General features: G+C 41.0%; 3 protein-coding genes across 5 annotated transcripts in view; 2 read left to right on the forward strand and 1 right to left on the reverse strand.

Annotated features, from left to right (window-relative positions):
• The window catches only part of neu4 (sialidase 4), a 2,991-nt gene extending 1,493 nt beyond the window's left edge, over nucleotides 1-1,498 (forward strand). Inside the window, exon 3 of the mRNA XM_019887581.1 lies at nucleotides 483-1,498. Coding sequence (XP_019743140.1) covers nucleotides 483-1,405 — 923 coding nt within the window. The 3' untranslated portion in view covers nucleotides 1,406-1,498. The remainder of the gene's footprint in view (nucleotides 1-482) is intronic.
• A 2,518-nt stretch (nucleotides 1,499-4,016) lies between these two features.
• Nucleotides 4,017-11,520, forward strand: lxn (latexin). Of its 2 annotated transcripts, none has more exons than XM_019887702.1 (7): nucleotides 4,017-4,372; nucleotides 8,142-8,321; nucleotides 8,398-8,460; nucleotides 9,268-9,448; nucleotides 10,371-10,507; nucleotides 10,589-10,651; nucleotides 11,301-11,520. In XM_019887702.1, the coding sequence occupies exons 1-7, from the start codon at nucleotides 4,268-4,270 to the stop codon at nucleotides 11,412-11,414; spliced, it is 843 nt and encodes a 280-aa protein (XP_019743261.1). In that variant the 5' UTR covers nucleotides 4,017-4,267; the 3' UTR covers nucleotides 11,415-11,520. The 2 variants fall into 2 exon arrangements, with proteins under 2 accessions (XP_019743261.1, XP_019743262.1); XM_019887703.1 differs by lacking the exon at nucleotides 4,017-4,372 and adding an exon at nucleotides 7,794-7,895.
• Nucleotides 4,428-16,905, reverse strand: gfm1 (G elongation factor, mitochondrial 1). 2 transcript variants are annotated; one of them, XM_019887700.1, is made up of 18 exons: nucleotides 16,724-16,905; nucleotides 16,476-16,628; nucleotides 16,255-16,387; nucleotides 15,912-16,116; nucleotides 15,729-15,845; nucleotides 15,185-15,335; nucleotides 14,163-14,317; nucleotides 14,003-14,072; nucleotides 13,767-13,904; nucleotides 13,348-13,449; nucleotides 12,811-12,867; nucleotides 12,603-12,740; nucleotides 11,632-11,714; nucleotides 6,947-7,109; nucleotides 6,726-6,870; nucleotides 6,498-6,658; nucleotides 6,351-6,404; nucleotides 4,428-5,311 (listed from the first exon to the last, which is right to left on the reverse strand). In XM_019887700.1, the coding sequence occupies exons 1-18, from the start codon at nucleotides 16,796-16,798 to the stop codon at nucleotides 5,183-5,185; spliced, it is 2,229 nt and encodes a 742-aa protein (XP_019743259.1). In that variant the 5' UTR covers nucleotides 16,799-16,905; the 3' UTR covers nucleotides 4,428-5,182. The 2 variants fall into 2 exon arrangements, with proteins under 2 accessions (XP_019743259.1, XP_019743258.1); XM_019887699.1 differs by having other exon boundaries at nucleotides 14,003-14,087.
• Between the last annotated feature and the right edge of the window lie 309 nt (nucleotides 16,906-17,214).

Consider the following 17,214-nt stretch of genomic DNA (forward strand, 5'->3'; position numbering starts at 1 on the left):
AAATATATATATATGTATTTTAAACAATATATAATTATATTGTACAATATTATTGTAATATATAATATATTTTTTAAACAATTGCCCTCTGAGGATAAGTGGCTCGGTTAATGGATGGATATTATTGTTTGTGAGTGCCAAAAGATTATTCTATCTATCTAAAGTTAAAACAAAATAAAAAAACAACGATAGAGAAAAACTTCACACGAAACAAATACACCATATAAAAAGTAAAACTCATACTAAAACAAAACTAAAATGAAGCATTTTTGAACAAACTAAGAACTAATAAAACTAAAAAACGTCCTCTAAAAGCAATTTAAAGGAAGTGAATTTCAAAAAACAAGTTAAAACAAAATAATAAGTAACTATCATAAAAGTCCATGCATTTTCGAATCCACTTATGAAAACCAAGCCACACTTCCCCTTTACAGTCTTTTTTTTTTTTTTTTACATGCTCCTTCTTTGGCTCCATTTTCTAGAATGGGCCACCTTTGCGCTAGGCCCAGGCCATGGCATCCAGCTCAAGTCCGGTCGCCTCCTCGTCCCCGCCTACGCCTACCACATCGAGTGCAAGCAGTGCTTCGGAAAGCTGTGCCAGACGTCCCCGCGCTCCTTCTGCTTCCACAGCGACACCCATGGGCGAACCTGGTGTTTCGGGGAGACCGTCCCGGGCCCCGAGACCGTGGAGTGCCAGGTGGTGTCGGTGGATGAGGAGGACGGGACCAACTTCTTGTACTGCAATGCGCGCAGCAGGCTGGGCTTCAGGGTTCAGGCCCTGAGTCTGGATGACGGGGCCACCTTCCAGGAGGGTCAGCTGGTGCAGCGGTTGGTGGAGCCTCGGAATGGTTGTCACGGTAGCGTGGTGGGCTTCCCGGCTCCGCTACATTTACATCTTGATCTACGCTTACGGCAACTCACCCAGTCCTCCAGACATAATTTGACCTCTCTCGTCCCATCACAAAAAACAACCTCGCCAGATTTCCTCTCCCCTACATGGGTGGTATACTCCCACCCAACATGGACCAGCGCACGGAAGGACCTAGGTGTCTTCCTGAGTCTTTACCCCCGCGACCCCGACAGCTGGCGCGGGCCCTGGGTGATCTACGAGGGTCCGTGCGCCTACTCCGACTTGGCGTACGTGGAGCTGCCCCCGTCGTACGGCTCTCCTCCCGCCGTGGCCTTCGCCTGCCTGCTGGAGTGCGGCGCCAGGACTGCCTACGACGAGATCTGTTTCTGCATCTTCACGCTCTACGAGCTCATCGATAACCTCCCGCCAGGCAAGACACTTGTACATCATGATGATAACAAACAGCAAAGGCATGAGGCCAAAGCAGGCGGATGTGAAGCCCTACACGTGAAGAAGAGGAGGAGGAAGCTTGGTGACTTTTGTGCTCTGTCTTAAATTGAGTTTATATCCCTTGTCCAATCATATGTCGTACAATGTTCTTTTATTTAACCTGTCCTCGGCTATTGGTTAAAAAGGTCTAAAGGAATTTTGGCGCTCTCTGGTGGAAGTTTGGTGTTTTTTTTTTGTTTGTTTTAATTCATTGAAGGCGTTAAATAGGGTTATAATAGTTTCGGATTTTTAATTATAGTTAGTTTTTCATTTGTTTTGAATTGTATTTGAATTCAATTAGTTTTAAATATTTTTAGAGTGTGTGTGTGTGTGTGTTATTTTTTATTGTTATTTTTTTCAAATGATTGATTGATGTTCTACTTCCTGTACGTCCGTACAGCAATGCCAAAATAAATACATTTAAAATGACCCACGAAAGCCCATTTATGACATTGACAAAAGCATTTTTGCTGCAATTACCGGTCGTTTTGCTTGGGTCTATAAATGTAATTTCAGGTAGTTTTCGTTTTTAAAAAAGCATTTTCGTTTTAATTTTATGACTTTAACGAAAAAGCTTTTAAAATTTTAGTTGTAGTTATTTTGTTTGGTTTCGTTACTTATAATAATCTTGCTACAGTGAACGAAGAGTATGTTTTACTTCTTTCCTGATGCAGCTACTAAAAGCTGGTGTAGTTTCTGTTGCCGTTCCAATTAGCCTGTATTCTCTAATACGATTTATTGTGTGTGAATGCCAAAACGTTACTTCAATGACTTCATACCGTTTGTTTGTATTGACTAAAAAAACTACTGAATACAGTCGTTAATGTGACATGGTTTCATAATTGTGCACATGCTAGTTGTATGTTGATGATACTTGCTGATTATTCTTTGTTTTGTTCCAGACCACAGGAAATAAATCAATAAAAATGGAAGAGCAGTCTCCATATTAGAGCTTAGCTGCTATATTGTTGCATCAATAGGCAATTATGGACCCTTATTTGGGGCCCCCGGGCCTTGATGGATTTTCGCTTTTTGTGGCTTACGTGCCTGTCAGGTGTCTTCAACTGGTGAGTGGTTTCAATTGATTTTAGTTTCATCATACAGTGGTTAACTTGGCTTTATACTCGAATAGGCACGTTCAAATGTTATTTGAAACACCGCTAGTCCATTCAGTTAAATTGTTATGATGGTGACAAATTGAATCATTCTCCATTCCAGGAATAGATGTTTTGGTTCAATTTTGCCCACCTCTTTAAAAAGACAGAGGCAACATCAATTATAAAGAGAATTGCTGGAAACTTTTAAGAATAAAAAACAAAGAACACACGCGCTTCAATCCTTCCTAGAATTGTGCAAACTCAAGACTATCAACAGACTTTCCATCCGAGGCCACTTCCCTGTTGACCGACTTCTTTGGCCTTAGATGTCTTCATATTGCAATGTCAGCGTGTTTAGCAAATTGGGTCCAAGTGTGTGTGCCTGGGTGTGTGACGTGTGTATCCTGCCTGTTTATATAAGTGTGTGTGGTCTTGATGTGTACTGTATTTCCCTGCACTGTTGTCAAGTCAACTTGAATTTTGTGTACTTACCACCGTGCACTGATGTTGGTTATGGAAATGTGATTCATTTTAACCAGTACTCTACTATCATACAGTAAGCCTGCAAGACTGGATATGTGTTGCAGAAATCTGTTATTCGATTTTGTGAAAAAGATTTGAGATATCTAACTACATTATTCCTCTGCACCATTATCACTTCGCCTGGGACAAATGACGTCACTGTCATCCATGTTTCATTACAGATATCTTGAGGTTATTGGCAGATATGTACTACGTGATTTTCAGTTGGTTGCCTGCGACAACATAGTAGCTATCTCCAAGTGTCAGCCGATATGTGTGTACAGTATGTACATGTGTATCTACAAATTGATTTTGACTAGTCACAGTTCCAGTTAAAGATATCTTTAATTTACATCACATAGATGTCCCATTTCAGATATCTTAAATCAACTTCTAAGGCGAAGTGACGTAGGTAACTGTCACTGAAATTGAGTCACAACTTCAGTTACCGATACTGATCAAATCTAGTCCTTTTGACTAGTTATGATGTCTAGTAAAAAAGGAGATTTGCTGTAATACTGGTCATTTTTTTTTACAGAGGACAAAGAATAAATGCCTGTGAGAATTGTGGTAATGCCTGGCTACCTGTCTTGCTCCAGTTTGCGCTGAAATGCCTGTTGTCCAAAGAGATGTAACACCTGACTGTTGATGCTAAGAGTTAGCTTGTTAGTGGTGTTTTCCATTGTGTTAGCCTTAAATCAGCAGGGGGTTTATGAAGACCAAGTTGTTTGAAGACCAAGTTGTTTGGTTGTGTGTAATGTGTCATTCTCATTGCTTCATGGTTAGTTTGACAGGACATGTTAATTAACTGTAAGTGGCATTAAACAGTCTGAAACCTCTTTTTTGAAGAATGTTTCACTAGCTACCAAATGGCTGCGACTGTGGTGTTGAGTTAGATCTCAAGTTTACGCTTGCCATCTATAGCAAAAATAAAAAACAAACAAAAAAATGCCCGAATGACAGCTCACAAACAAATTAAAGAAAAAAAGGGGGGAAAAAATAACAAGAACCACAGTTTCATCAATTGTGAAGACAATATTGTTTATGATTGCTGTTTAACTAATCTGGCGAAGCCACTGGCTGACATGTTAAGGACAAAACCTGATAAACCAGAGCCGTGTTATTGGATTTGGAGAAAGTACAACAATAAGCAGTTTCCGCAAGTCAGGAATCTAGACATCCTCTCCCCCACCATTTCCCCTTCCCACCTCCTTCATTATAAAGCAGCACTCTAGACAGGAGGTCACTCATTCCCGTTTGCCTGCATTTGTGCTTTTTCTCCAGCATCTGCGGTGGACCTGAGCACACCATGATTTTGGGGGTGCTCTTGGCCGTGGTTGGACTCAGCGGGGTCACAACTGGGAGCCCCATTGTGACCGTCCCGCCTAACGCTGCATCAGAGAATTCTGAGAAGGTGAGAGGGACTCTATCATGCTTCACAACAAATTAATGATCATAAGGGTGAATGTGGTATTTAAAAATATATTTTTTGAAAAATGGACGCATTCAGTTTTTACAGACTATGTATTTGTAGCAGTCATCACGTTATTGAATCCATTCTGTACATAATACAAAAACATTGGCCAAAACAGTATAAATATTCAGCATTTTTTCTTCTAAATCCTTCATAGGGCACTCATTTCAATACTTAATATTATGCAGTTGTTTTCGTAAGTTTATCCACCCTGAAAGAATTTGTGAAATATTGTCAATTTGGGGGAAAATATTTCATTTTATTTCTTCATTTGTTTAACCTCTGTTGGTAACTGATTCTCATTTGAACGGGAACCATCTCAATATTTTCTTCATTGCTGTGTTTTGTTTTGTTTTTAGTGATTGTGCAAAAAAAAAAAAAAAAATCCCCTTAAAATTAAAATCACTCAAGTTTTAGTTTAAGAATGGTACATATCTTAAAAATTCTCACAGGGAATGTAAACGTATGAGCACAACTACACAATGTAACATAATATATTTTATATAGTAATTAAATCACTAAAAAGAAATTGATTTGAATATTTTTCTAATTCTTCGCTTTTTCCAATGAATATTCATATGCTTGTTTGCCCAAGGAAGGATTGAAGGCTGTTCATGATGTACATATCAAGATTCTAATAATAAATTAAGTTTCCTCAGACTAGGTGGGAGATGGGTCCACTTACAAAATCGACAGTGTAAAAGTTTGAGTCCACGTGATTGAATTTTAAAGCTCGACCGTGATGAGGAATCAGCTCTTCCATTTCTTCTTAGTAGGCAACTGGCCCGTAGCCTCCAAGTACTTGTGGATGAGTTCTTCCTGTGTGCTTGGTAGACACGGCTGATATCTGCTGTAGTCCATTGTGTACTCGCCCTTGCCCTTATTGCGACACACAGACAAACAGAGACATTATGTTAAGACAAATCAGCATTATCTTTTAGGTCATGGCCACACCAATTTTGGCATTCATGGAAGCTCCCATAAAATAAAACTTTGCATTCCCTCGCAATGACCTGATTTTTTTTTGGGGGGGGGGGGGGGGGGAGCAACACAAACACCCTTCTTACATTTAAATACTGACCCTGTATGAACGTTGGTCGTGTGTGATTTTATTCATTAATTTTAATCTTATTTTGTTCTATCTTGTTTTATTGTATGTCCTGCATTTATTTGTTTGATGCTATTTGTACTTTATTTTACCTATCCATTGATGTACAGCACTTTGGTCAACTCTGGCGTTTCGAAATGTGATTCATAAATACATTGGATTGGATGGTTAGTTATCTTTTAAGTATAAATAGTGCCTTGAGATAAGAGTTGAATTTGTTTGTGCCACGCTTGTAACTCAAAAAGCTTAGTCAAATCATCTTTCCCCATTGAAATGAATGGAAATGCCGTTAATCTGTTCCAGCCTTCCCTCTCAAAAGCAAAGATTTTGCATTTTGCAATAAGGCAAAGAGCACTCTTAACATTGTCCTTTATAAAAATATATAGTAATAACAGCATTCATTAAAATGTCAAGAATGAAGCAGTTCTTGCCACATTTTTGCTACAATTTAATGGACATTGTGCTGCTCCTTCTGGTGTGTGCACCTAGGCCACCCAGGGGCAGCATAATACAGACATAAAGCCTGTCCAAACTCCTCAGTAAGGTGCAGTAACATTACCGGTAGTCGTTCTTTGCAGAGGACAAAGAACATATCGTTGTCGCCTCTATGACAAACATGGCTGAATCGTGGACCTTCCCATTAACGTAAATTTTAAATTTAAAAATGATAAAAATCGACATCTCATTTTCACAGGACTGCAACGATTTGTCTGCACCACTGAATTCATACTATGTCATTCAGTTTTTTTCTTCATGGTTGCCGTTGTGCAAGTAAGGCAGACAGGGTTTACGCAAGACAAGTTTTCTTACTTCAGTGCAAGAGCGTAGCTCTGTGGCATAGCCAAACATGTCGTTTAGTGGAATCTGTCAGAAGCAAACACAATCAGTTAAATCCAATAAGATGACGGCACTGAGTACAATGAGTGTTCCCGTGCTTTGTGAAGAGCTTCGACTCACATCAGCGTACAGTGTGAAGAATCCTTCAGCTCCATCTTGGCCGGTAATAACGCCGTGGCGGCGGTTCACCCCTGCAATCACCACGCCTTGAAATTCCTGAGGCGCCACGATTTCCACCGACATGATAGGTTCCAAGATGGTGCTGTTGGCCTTCTCCATAGCTGTGGAGAACGACATGGATGGAATGAATGGGACGCTACTTTCGATCGGGATGAAAATCACCTTCACCTTGTTTTAGAGCGCCCTCCCCTGCCCGGATAAAAGAGATTTCATTGGAATCCACCATGTGATGCGCTCCATCCTCCAGAAGGAATCGCACTCCGGAGATCTTGTGGCCACTTAGGGGTCCCTTCTCGCAGGCCTCCCTGAAGCCCTGCAGTATGATGTGAGGGATTTAAACGAGGGAGAATGACAACGGGACTAGTGAAGCTAAAGAAGCTAGCGCAAACCTTTTCTACGGCCGGCACAAGCTGCTTTGGAACGTTAGTTCCCACAGTCAGGTCTTCAAACTCCAGCTTGGTGTAATGTTCCGGCTCCAGAGGTTCAAGGACACCGATAACTTTTCCATACTGACCAGAACCTCCACTCTGCTTCTTGTGAGTGAAGTCAAACCTACAGAGTGGAGCAAGTGACAATTTAGGGAATTTGCAATGACCTAAAAAAAGGACTGACCAAATTTGAAAAATAATCTCATTGCCCCCTCCCCCCTTAAAATCATTTAATATCTGACTTTTTTTTCAAGATCCCCTTTCCATGTATCTTTTAACAAAAACAAGGAATAAATTAATCTGTGTTACAACAATAAAAAAAAAAGGTTTATTATACATTCATGTTTTGGTTTCATAGGTGAGGCTTACGCAAAAAGAAAAGTTTATTACTCTAGAGCTGTTAACCCTAATAAAATGGGGATTAGATCAAAGAAAAAAAATCTCCATTATAACTAATAATGGTGGTAGCCCCCCCTACACACACACACACACACACACACACACACACACACACACACACACACACACACACACACACACAGTCACTCACAAATCTGCAAATGTGGTTGTTACTTGTACTATATTTTTATTCTTGTGAATGTGGTTGTCTGCTGTGATTATTTTGATCAAAGCGTCCATCTTTCAGTATTTTCAAAATTCATATATTTAATGCAGATGCTGCAATCAAATTTGCAAAATTTCATTTCAACATTTCCGCTGGCCTATGAGCGAGCTGGGATGGAGGTTTGCGCTATCTGCCTTGCAACGTAAGATCACACAAACGGCACCAACAAAAGATACAAGAGCACTGTCTCTTTAAATGAAGGTGGTTCGCTGGTCAAACAGGAAGTAAGACGCAAGTCTTCTACTTTCATGAGGACCGCTGACTGAACAACAACAGACGACTCAGGCAAGAAGCGCATTAAACTAACTTTTCTTAAGTTAGGTCAGAATTGTGCAAGATTATTTAGGGCTAACTTGTTTGTACTAGAGGTCATACCCTCTCTGGTTTTGTTTTGTTTTGTTTTTTTTTTCCATCCAATCCACCTTATCAAAAGACAAACTAGCCCCGCCCTGTTTACACCTGCAATACGCAAAGTCCAAGGAGCCTCCGTACACCCTTTGGACTCAACCTTTCCCTGCTTTCTTGGTGTAGCCAACTGCAGTGGTTGTAGTCGAGGAGGCAAGAGAGGAGGTGATGGAGACCGGAGAGCTCAACCCGAATCACTACCCTGCTCAGAGGGCAGCCAAGGTGGTCCAGCATTACCTGAATACCCTACACGGCTCACCATACAAAGTCTTTGGACTGCAGAAGGTCTTTCGGGCCTATGCAGAGGCAAGTTAGTCTAAAAGTCATAAGCTTGTGTGTGTGTGTGTGTGTGGCCTAAACTGATGAATGTTTTTCCTTCTAGGATGTGCCTGGCTCTGGGAGAAAATATCAGCTAGAGCTCTCTGTGCAGGAGATGGTTAAGAAAGTAAGACATGGTTTTTAACAGTGTTTGTGTGAGAGTCAGTTGCCTAGTGTGTGGGTCTGTGTCGCTGGCTGTAATTTCTTCGCAAGTGCCTAATTCAGTCACTTTCAGCCTCATCGTTCGATGTGTGGCGAGCCTTACATATGCTCGTAATAGTATTACTTCATTAACATGAAATATTAGTTTTATAATCTTTTTTTTTTTTAAACAAAGCGGCAGATACTCAAAGACGCTTAACGGTAGAGGGTTAAAAACAAATGGAAACAGATAAATATATATTTTGAAAACAATAAATATATTTTTTAATGAAATGATGACTTTTCTGGCAATATTTTACCTTTCCCTTATAACTCATTTTGTAAAACTAATAATATTTTAACATATATTGTTTTAATATTTTTGAAATTAATACGGTATTTGGTTTCCTGGTAAGAAAAAATTTTCTCTTCTAATATTGGGACGATTTTCATGAAAATAAGTATTTTCCTTGGATTGTAACTTTATTCTCATGTGATCAAAACTATTTACTTAGGATAGAACAACTATTCACATCTTCCCATAGGCTCACCACCTGTGGGAAGGGCCAAAGGGGTCGGGCGAATAAAGAGCTGAGAAATACTATGTTAGCCTTGTAATATTACAATTTAACGAGAACCTCTGTTGTGTTACAATTTTGTTCAGATACAATAACATTTTACCTCATAAGAATATAATATTTGGCTCAGTTGCAAGCAAGTTTGATAGATCTTCCCCCTATTTCACTCTATTACGCCTTATATCCTGTCCACACGCTTGTCCATTCTACCACAGACCACAGCAAACTGCGAGGCGGAGGTTATATTCCCTCGCAAGGAGGACCACCCTCCACTGCAGGTCCATGTTTCATCACACGATGACCTCTTGAACAACAACGTGAGCCTTCAAGAAGAGACCTTATTATACCAGCAATACAAAAGGAACCACAGCCTGCTATTCGCACAAAACCTACCCGGTATGTGACCCCTTATTTGCAATCTAAAAAAAAAAAAAAAAAAAAATGGGTGAAAAACAAAATACATAATCGTTTGTGTGAAGTCATGTCAGTTTGTGCCCGTATGCGTTTGTTATTTTAGCTATTGAGCCTCAGGTGAAGTTGGTTTGTTAATTTAACTACTGAATACTTGTATTTATTGAACATGCGTACATAGCTGTGCTCATGATGGAAGCATGGTGTTGATGCTTTATGATCCTCTCTGTTTTCAGTGCTCTGCTGCCATCATGTGGCTCATATGAGCAATTATTGACCTATTTTGGGAGCGTTGTCAAATTTTCGCTTATCGCATAGTAGGCCTTGGTCCTGGTAAAGCGAGACTTAGCAGAGGTTTGAAGTAAATTACTCATGTTACTATAAATACAAAGTATGGTTGAAGAGGAAAAAAGTCCAAGCTTGTCAAGTAATTCTTTGTGAATGTAAAGAATTTTGAAAAATATATGGCCTGTTCCATAACATAAGATACAGTAAATAATAGCACAAGTTACATATTATGCATCACTGAATACTGGCTAAGGTACTACATTTCTCTCAAGTTATCTTTATTTCATCGATCAATACGGCTTTCAGAAATAAAACACTTTCTATTGTAAAAAAAAAAAAAATACGCCTTGAAAGTACCTTATGACCAACATTAAAACAGCAGCAAAAAAAATTTAAAAAATGTAGGTTTTATTCCTATAACGTATATTTAACATGACTAATTCAATGTAACTACTGCTAACACCACACTTTGAGAATCACTCCTCCTCACAAACATGCTGTCATGTACAAGTAAAAACAAAAATGCGATACTAATACTGTAAATGTGTAGCGAGTTGCCAAATGTAACAGAGCGTATGAACCAGAAGATGTACTGTTTTTTTATCCCCATCATCCTCAGACAGTAACGGTCACATTGAGCCTGAGCACATTCCTTTCTGGCACCTTGGCGCCGTAGCGTCCAGCTTTGTCATGCTCAGCGAATCCACTGAAGACACTTTGTACAACATGGCTCAAGTAGCCAACATCACGCAGCTGGTAGGCTATTCACTTGGCTGAACGAAGCACCTAAAAATGCACTAGTTTGACTAAACAACTATATTCTATTGTGTCCTGCAGGCAAGTAATGACGACCCACTGAAGTTTGAATATGACGTATTGCTGCATGAAATGGTGTCACAGGTACTCTCGCCTTATAATACTATTTCTGCAAATAGTGGCCAAGGATGTTTACAAATGCTCCAGTGAGAGTTGGAGATCCCGGCTTGGAGAAGCCAACATCACCACATAATCTGCAAAAAGCAGAGATGCAATCCTGCGGCCACCAAACCGGACCCCGTCAATGCCTCTGCTGCGCTTAGAAATTCTGTCCATAAAGGTTATGACAAAGGCAGCCTTGGTGGAGTCCAAGACTCACTGGAAATGAATCCATCCAAAATAAATATACTAGCAATGGGCATTTTAATATTAATGGTGACCTTTACAAAGCAAAATCAGTCAGACGACGACTTGTTCCACCCCCGCCCCCTTCACTCATGAGCCATATTGTGCCTTGACAAAGATCACAATGCTTTTTTTTTTTTAATTGACACTGTCAGAGAGGTATTGTCGTTTATTATTTTGGTTGTGGTAGTAAATAGAGTATGTTCATTTTATGTGCCCAAAAATTAGAAACAGCACATTATGATGCAGTGCACTTCTACACTACTGCAGACTATAGTATCACTGCACTTCAGCATTATTGTCTCTGTAAAGGCAAGCTACATCAGAATGTGCGGAATATTTGTATTTAAATAGGTACTTAAAGTGGTTTTATTTACTGCTGTTACAGGAGATAATTGCGTGGAAGATGCTGGTCACCTGGTCTCCTTCAGAGGGAGTTAAAGTCCTGAAGATGGAGAAGCGAGAATACTCTGTAACTAACCTAAAAACTACACTCTTGTAAAAGGCACGTTAATCCTCCAACTTGAGTAATGGAGTGAGGCTGGGAGTACTAAGCAACGTTAACAAATACAGTACATATTAAAAAAAAAAAAAAATCAATCCAAAAACACTTTGTTGCCTCCTATTTGCCGATTTGTGTGTGTGTGTGTGTGTGTGTGTGTGTGTGTGTGTGTGTGTGTGTGTGTCTGTGTCTGTGTCTGTTGGGGCTCAGCACTTACGGCACGGCAGCAGTGATGGTCTCTCTGAAAGCCACTTTGGGTTTTCCCATCACACAGGGGCAGTTATACTCTCTCTCCATCCTCTGGAAGGACAAAAACCAAGACAGATTTAAAACTCTTCCCTCCTTCCACACGGGAAAAACAGAAATTAAAATCCATGTGAAAACTAAAGCTGCAAGCAGTGATGAATGGACCCTTGCGCGCCCCTTTGTCATGTCGACTCCTTAAAACGACTGTCGAATTTTGAGGCTGTCAAGAGAAACATTTTAACGCTTTAGTAGACAAGGGACAGACCAAGACCCAACCAACCACCGTGTCAACAGGCAGTTATCTCCCTCATACAATTGCCGCCGCACCCACCACAGTCATCTTGCCTTGTCTCAACGTGATAACACAATGTCAGAGACAGAGGAACAAGGTCTACTTTCTTATCCTTGCACTAAATCCAAAATATTTTATGAGGTTATCACTAACATGAATACATTTGTAAGTTCAAAGGCACGCATTTTTCCAACAGAAGGCATTCTCCATACGTCACCCATTTGTTTTGGACACTGATTCCCAGCCATGTAAGATCAATTTGATGGGGTGCAATGACGTATTTTGTTTTATTTTTTCATGTCAAATAAGTGCATCAGCTTAGTAAAGGTTGGGAAACACTGGTTGAGGGTATCTGCTTCTGATTGTAGCGCAGGAGTTTGTCAATGTACAAGTCCTTAGAAATGGTTGCCTCAAACCAAAATGGCCGACTTCCTGTTCAACTAAAAAAAACAAAAAGAAAAAGAAAAAAGTGCTGTGACGCCATCTTGTGGCATCATTGTGACAAGGAACTCCATACACACGAGCTACCGGTCGATTGCGATCGACGTATTGGGGACCGCTGTCTTAAGGCAAGTCTAAATGCAATTCTATAGGCAATGATACACCTTTTAGAGGGGTGTCAATTACTTACAGTCTTGAGTGAACTGTACCTGGGAGTAGATCTCGAGATGCAGTTCGCCCATGCCCGAGATGATGGTCTCTTTGTTTTCAGTGTCGAAGTGAACCCGGAAGGTCGGATCTTCCCGGGTGAAGCGGTTAATGCCTTTCGAGAATTTATCCAGGTCGTTCTGCTCCAAAAGACAACTGTGTTAAGAGATCATTCCGTGTAGCGTGGTCACTTGAATGTATTCAATCTACCTTGTTGGTTGGTTTCATGGACATAGAAATGACAGGATCTGGGATGTGAATCGATTCCTGTCGGTGAGAACGTAACAAATCTTATTCAAAATCTAACAATAGTGCGTTCCACTGCTATAACACGGTTCATTGCTCATACCTTGCTATAATGCAGTTTTTTTTAAGTGACCTTTATTAATTTTAACAGTGTGCTTGCTGACTGTAATGCCGTTGCATGTGGCAAAGGACAACCACGGTCGCGGGAGAACAGTAAAATGCATAAACGTAATGAGCACACTCATGAAGGAGCTCAAAGGAGTTTAGAATGCCACTTAAAGTATATGCATGTACACAGACACTAAAATATGCACAGTATATATGGATATTTTTTAAACTTTTATTAAGTGTGTTTTCACAACTGTGTGGGAGGGGTCAAACTACTATCAGAATTATGTATTTATTCTGTTTTTTGACTTTCACCTAATGTATGTGGGTCAGGAACATCTTCCAGGCGATAAGCGGAGTTCACTGTATTGACAATATGTATGGGGTACTCACCATGGAGAGGTGTTCGCTGGTTTTGGACGTGAACGTGTCTCCGCTTGCACAGTCGATGCCAAACAGAGCGCAGATGTCACCCGCATACACCTCATCTACATCCTGGAGAATTTTACAGTACGCAGAGAGAAAAGATGAGATTTATTGTTCAAGCAAAGCGGGAATGATCATTACCCAATCATATGGGACAATTTCTGTAGCTTGCACCAGTTGTGTTCAAATATCCATTGTTTGAAGATTTATAACGACTGCAATATCAATGCTTGTTTATGTTAGCCTTTCTATGACATTTTGACTTAACTGCTACCATGAAGCTAGCGCTTCTTGTACGTTTTGGGGTTTGGTGAAACTGAATCTTTAGTAAAGTTGAGGTGACACTGGCAACATGGAAACGTCGCCCAATAATGAATGGCTCTTACCTCCATCTGGTCGGCATGCAAGCGCACCAGCCTCTGCACACGCACCCTCTTACTGGTGCGTGTGTTGTAGATGTACTCGGCCTTCTTCAGGCAACCCTGATACACCCGCATGTATGTCAACTGACCAAAACGACCTGCCTGCTCGCGGAGAGACAGACAGGCAGACAGACAAACAAACAACAGTGTCAGAGAGACGGTATGTGGTGAGCGTATGGACGTGGAAATCAAGGGCTCACCTCCAGTTTAAAGGCCAGACTGACAAAGGGCTTTGCGGAATCCCGTGTCGGGTCCATTTGGATCTTTGAGCTCTCATTTGAATCTCTACGTTGTCGAAAATTGGATCGTCAGAAAATATGCAGCAATGGCTGCCGGTCATACAGACGAGTCCACGCTTACTCATCGTTGAGGATGGCGTAGTTTTTGACCTCGGTGGGGTTGGGCAGGAAATCAAGTATGGCATCCAGCAACGGCTGAACACCTTTGTTCTTCAAAGCGGAGCCTACTAACACTGGCGTAAAGAGACGCTGCACTGTGGCCCTCCGCAGGGCAGCCTGGCAAATAGTAACATCAGAAAAAAAAATCATATTCACATTTTCTAAAGAGAGTGATATTTAGTAAGTTATGTTAACATTAGATGGGGAAACAGTGTTGACTAGGAGTTGGAATTACAATGTTATAATATTGACCCACCTGCAAGAATAAGATCACAATGAGCGATTGTGTGATAATCAATAAAAACGATACAAGTCTTTCTGACCTGCACGTAATCAGATAAGTCCATGTTGGCGGCTGAAGATGCAGTGTCAAGTGAGAGTGTGAATTACATTGTCATATTTACCCATCTAATATATTGCAATAGAATCCAGATACAGTTGACCCCTGCATACCCCGGTGCCTGCGGATTCGCATATTTGTAGATTCCTCCCCCAAACCCAACCCAATATTTTGTTTTCCCATGTCCTTTTATCATGGAAATGTACTGCACTAGTATATTGAAACGTATATAGAATATTTAGCAGTGTTTTTTAAGAATTTATTGGTTTGTGTATGTGTGTGTGTACTCAATATAAATGTATCTGTACTGTATTAATTATTAAATCAAATACATTCTTTGCTATTATGAATGATAATTTAAAATAATGTAAACAAAAATCCCCTAAATATATAAGATACATGCATGCCTAACAAATAGTGTAATTGTAGTGCATACTTATGTGCAGTATCTTGAAGTGCTGTACCACACCCTTACTGTCTAGACATGCCTAAATACGGATAAGATAAAAAGATAACCCTTATTAGTTCCACGATGTGGATACTTGCACTGCTATTAGCAGGCTTAGCATTTAGCAATAACTCGTTTTTGCTGGACTCAAGCTCACCTTCTTCCCCACACAACACGCACGACAGACATAACCAACCTTCAAATCCTCGTTGGTCGGAACCTTTTCCTCCAGGAACATCTCTCCCAAGACTTCATCAGCATTGGCGACACATTCCACCAGCTCCTGTCTGCGGTCCGCAGCCTCCGCGCGGTAATCCGCCGGGATGTCATCGTAGCGGATGACTTGCCTGCAAATATGGAGATTTTGACATAGTGTTACGGCACTGAAAAAAAGGGTGGTATCATTTTATCTTGTTAATATTTCTTTTTTTTCCTCAAACTTTATTGTTTACCGAGATATTTACAGCTCTTGGTGTGTGCAATTACTTTCGCTATGCAGTTACCATAGAAAGCTGGTAAAGTCTTAGTTTAAGAGAGTTGCTAAACATTTCTCACATGAATGCTGTTGATAATGTTGATCATGTTTACAATAAAAATAAATACGGTCATCTTTTCGAGATCATTTGATGGCAAATGTTTCTTTTTTTTTAATCACTCAGACATACTGCTGTCTTTTATTATTTAGATTAGACCGACTTCTTGCAAATAATGAAGCAAAAAAGCTTTTTTTTTTTTTTTACCCAAAAGGTCCTTCGAAATACATGCTTCTCTCCTCTACAAGGTCGATAATGCCTTTCATGTTGCCCTCCAGGCCCATGGGGATGTTCACAAAGGCGGCGTTGTGATTCAGTTTGGTCCTGCAGACAATTGCAAAATGTTAATCAAAATCCAAGTTGGATTGCACGTGTTGTGACATAAGTCACCTCAGCTGCTGCAGGGCTCTGCCGGGGTTGGCGCCCAGGCGGTCCAGCTTGTTGATAAAGGTGAGGAAGGGCACGCTGTAGCGCTTCATCTGCCGGTTCACCGTCATTGTCTGACACTGCACTCCGCCCACGGCGCACAGGACCAACACGGCACCATCAAGCACACGCAGCGCTCGTTCCACTTCAATGGTGAAGTCCACGTGACCTGAACAACAAACGATAGACTTGTCGGGGTCATTTTGAGACACTTGCATTGTTTTCTGGCAGTGCCTAGAGCCACATTTCTTCAAGCCCACCCATCTGTTTTCCTTTCTTCTACCCTCCATCTGAAAAGCTTATGTACCTGGTGTATCAATGATGTTGATATTGTGGTCCTTCCACATAGTGTAGGTAGCAGCTGACTGGATGGTGATGCCCCTCTGTCTCTCCAGCTCCATGGAGTCCATGGTGGCCCCAACGCCATCTTTCCCCTTTACCTGAGGTACCACAGACACACGGTGAATACGTAAACCGTAACTTTATCAGCACTCAAATTGCAATCACTTCAACGGATGCGTTGCACACCTCGTGGATCTCCGCTATTCTCCCCGTGTAGTACAGCACGCGTTCGGTCAGGGTGGTCTTCCCCGAGTCGATATGCGCGGAGATGCCGATGTTGCGGATCCTCTCGTTGGGGACAACACCGGACGAGCACGATCGGCAGCTGTCGACGAGTACCTGGAGCAATGACACGGGGGACATTCAACCCTTCCATGATGGAATCCCATTACATAGCGGCTGACGCCAAGTCCCGCCATTCGCTAATTTGTTACCTTCTTGAGAGTGACGCCTCTTGAAGCAAGTGCATGCCGTTTCGTCAAACACAGGGCCGTATGAAGAAGTGTCATCTTGGTAAGAGTTTAGGTGGTCGGTCTCGTGCCTTTCCTCAACTCCCCAAGCAAACCGGTGAATGTCACACGGGGAGCAGGGATGGTTGTGAAACACGACTTCCGGATCTACGGAGAGTGCGATGTGTCAAAAATACAAAAGGCACAAGACGCTTCGCCGACAGTGAAATTTTTGCACCAATTTTAAAATAAATGATTACATTGCTTGGGGAAAACGTCTCTTAATAACTAATCTTGCGGTGGAAATGTATTTAATCATTTTTATAATTTAAACAATGAACGTTAAAATATATTGTATTAAACTCCTGCATGTGCAAAATTTTACATTTCCTGTTAAAAGTTTTTTAAACGTGTTTGGAACACAAATTTAATATTTTTATGAACAAAGGCCACGTGACCGTTTCGAAGGCGACTAC

This window comes from Hippocampus comes, unplaced genomic scaffold, assembly GCF_001891065.2.
Source record: "Hippocampus comes isolate QL1 unplaced genomic scaffold, H_comes_QL1_v1.1 scaffold6, whole genome shotgun sequence".
In the NCBI taxonomy this organism is placed as follows: Eukaryota; Metazoa; Chordata; class Actinopteri; order Syngnathiformes; family Syngnathidae; genus Hippocampus; species Hippocampus comes.